The sequence below is a fragment of the Clupea harengus genome, chromosome 5 (genome assembly GCF_900700415.2).
Source record: "Clupea harengus chromosome 5, Ch_v2.0.2, whole genome shotgun sequence".
NCBI lineage: Eukaryota > Metazoa > Chordata > Actinopteri > Clupeiformes > Clupeidae > Clupea > Clupea harengus.
In genome coordinates this window covers 13,524,205-13,526,704 of record NC_045156.1, presented here as the reverse complement: position 1 = coordinate 13,526,704, position 2,500 = coordinate 13,524,205, and the positions used below count along the sequence as shown (strand labels likewise).

The 2,500-nt window shown below is 57.5% G+C and overlaps 1 protein-coding gene across 1 annotated transcript in view; it reads right to left on the bottom strand.

The window, feature by feature from the left end:
* The window catches only part of nav1b (neuron navigator 1b), a 62,855-nt gene that overhangs the window by 38,062 nt on the left and 22,293 nt on the right, over positions 1–2,500 (bottom strand). Inside the window, exons 4-5 of the mRNA XM_042707823.1 lie at positions 1,096–1,900; positions 1–334 (exon numbers count right to left, since the gene is read on the bottom strand). The exon at positions 1–334 is cut by the window's left edge and continues 101 nt beyond it. Coding sequence (XP_042563757.1) covers positions 1–334; positions 1,096–1,900 — 1,139 coding nt within the window. The remainder of the gene's footprint in view (positions 335–1,095; positions 1,901–2,500) is intronic.

Genomic DNA, 2,500 nt, shown 5'->3' with positions numbered 1-2,500 from the left:
CAAGCTCATGTGGAGGGGCAGGGCCTCCATGCTGCGGTGCAGGCCGGACATGCGGGGGTACAGCAGGGGCGATCCGCTCAGGCTCAGGGACGTCCCCGAGAAGCAGCCGGGGGAGTCGATGTGGAGCAGGGGAGCGGGGCTGGGCGTCAGGCGGGGCGAGGGGGAGGTGACGGACACGGGAGACGGGGAGCCGGCCAGGTCCTGCAGCTTGGAGTAGGGCGGGATCTTGGGCGGGAGGTCCTGGATGGTCACGCAGGAGTCCAGGCTGTTGGAGTTGACCTTGTCCAGGTGAGCCAGGTTAGAGGGACGGCCCAGGGACTTACAGCTCAGCATCCTGGGAGGTGGACGGAGAGAGGGCAGCAGGTGATTACCGGCACAAGGATGGGCTATGAAGACTTGCCATGGGTTGGGGATAAATTAGGATATTATATATTAATATATTAATGAGGTTTTTATATTCAGCTTAGCTCACTCAATAAGGTATGTTGTGGGTCACAGAGAATTCATTTTAGTTTCTTTGACTGAATTCAAAACAGTTTGTCTGCTTGATATTTGAGAGGCTGTAGTATTCAACAGATATTCTCATCAACATTGAAAATCCCCCAAAACAAGTTGTGTTGACTTTGGGCTTTTTCAGGACATACTTGAGTCTTGAGTTCATCTTTGTTCTTATGTCTGAGTTCATCTTTGTTCTTATGTCTTATTCATGACCTCCCTATCATGTTCTCCTGCTGCTCCTGGACCAGACTCTCTATCTCTGTCGCTCTCTCACTCTCTCTGTCTCTCTCTCTTCTTGCGCGCGCACACACACACACACACACACACACACACACACACACACACACACACACACACACACACACACACACACACACACACTCACCTCTGTGTGGTGGGCGAGGACAGCTCTGGGGGGTACTTGCGCACACACGCACACACACACACACACACACACACACACACACACACACACACACACACAGACACACAGACACACACACACACAGACACAGACACACACACACACACACACACACAGACACGCGCACACACGCACACACACACGCGCACACACACACACACACACACACTCACCTCTGTGTGGTGGGTGAGGACAGCTCTGGGTACTTGCTGGCGCTGGTCCTCCTCATTCCCTGGACTTTGGTCAGCGCGTCCCCTGCGCTCTCCGCCTGCAGCTCGGCCTTCAGCACGGCGCTCTCCAGGAGGTCCGCTTTGGCCTTGGCCCGCTCCTTCTCCTTCTCCCGGTCCGTCTGGTTAACCGGGCCGCCGCCGCCGCTGCTGCCACTCCGGCCCTTGGTGCCACCCCGGCCCACCGAGCCCATACCGGGCACGGGGGAGGTGGGCACGGGCTTGAGGGCGAGCAGGCTGGCGTCCATGGTGCTGCTGAGGGGGCGCGAGGGCGGTCGGCTCATCAGGGTCATGGCGCTGGACTTGGCGGGTCGCGGCAGGCTGCGGTACTGGAAGCTGTTGCGCGCGTGGGATGTCATGAAGCCCTGCTCGAGGCAGCTGGACGCGTCAAAGCTGTTTTTACGCCCCCCTGTCCCGGCCACCAACCCCCCCACGCCAAGGCTGCCGCCGCCGACACCCCCCGACCCCACTGGCTTAATGGGGATCCCCGAAGACTTGGGGATCTTGCCCACGGTGGCTGAGCCGCTAGAGATGGTGGCGCCCCCTGCTGTTAGGACGGTGGCAGTGCCGGTGGCTGGCGGGGGCTTCTTATAGCCAAACGAGCCCCCTGCTGATGGCTTCACCAGGCCCGAGGGGGGTTTGCGGTGCTCACCGCGGTCACGTCCAGCGTCAGAACAGGACCGCTGTAGACCGGACCCCTTCACTGCCATCCTGGCCTTATCCACAGGCTTAGAGTCGCTCTTAGGAACTGCTGAGAAACACAGACAGAGAGAGAGGGGTGAGGGGGAGAGGGGTAAGTGGGGGAGAGTAGGAGAGGGGGCGAGGGGGGAAAGGAGAGGGGAGAGGGAGAGAGGGGAGAGGGGGAGAGGGGAGAGGGAGAGAGGGGGGAAAAGATTTTATTTTAACATCAGATTCCAGTCGGTGAGAGGCTAACTTATCATATGATTTAGCTTCCAGGATTAGATCTGTAAAATACATGTGGGTGAGGTGGGTTCGCAGGAATGCATGCGGCTCACGGTTAAAGTGAGCACTTCTGGAGATGTTTTTCCGTAAAGGTTTACGTTTTAATGCCTCCCTGTGGACTGCAGTGTTTTATGGAGAGAGATGACTTGACGTGGTCATCTGTGTTTCTGGTTCAAACCTCAGAGTAATTGGTCAGGGCTGAGAGAGAGGATCGCTCGCCGTGAGTCGAAGGCAAAACGCACTCCGACCGGGAGGGCACTGAGACAGCTGGGTGGATTACATCATCATGGCGGAACGTCTCCCCCAGGACGATTCTCACAGTGAGGGATGGAGAACCTCCACGCTTAATGCAGGCTCCGTTTGATCTGGAGGTATGTGATGTGCCTTA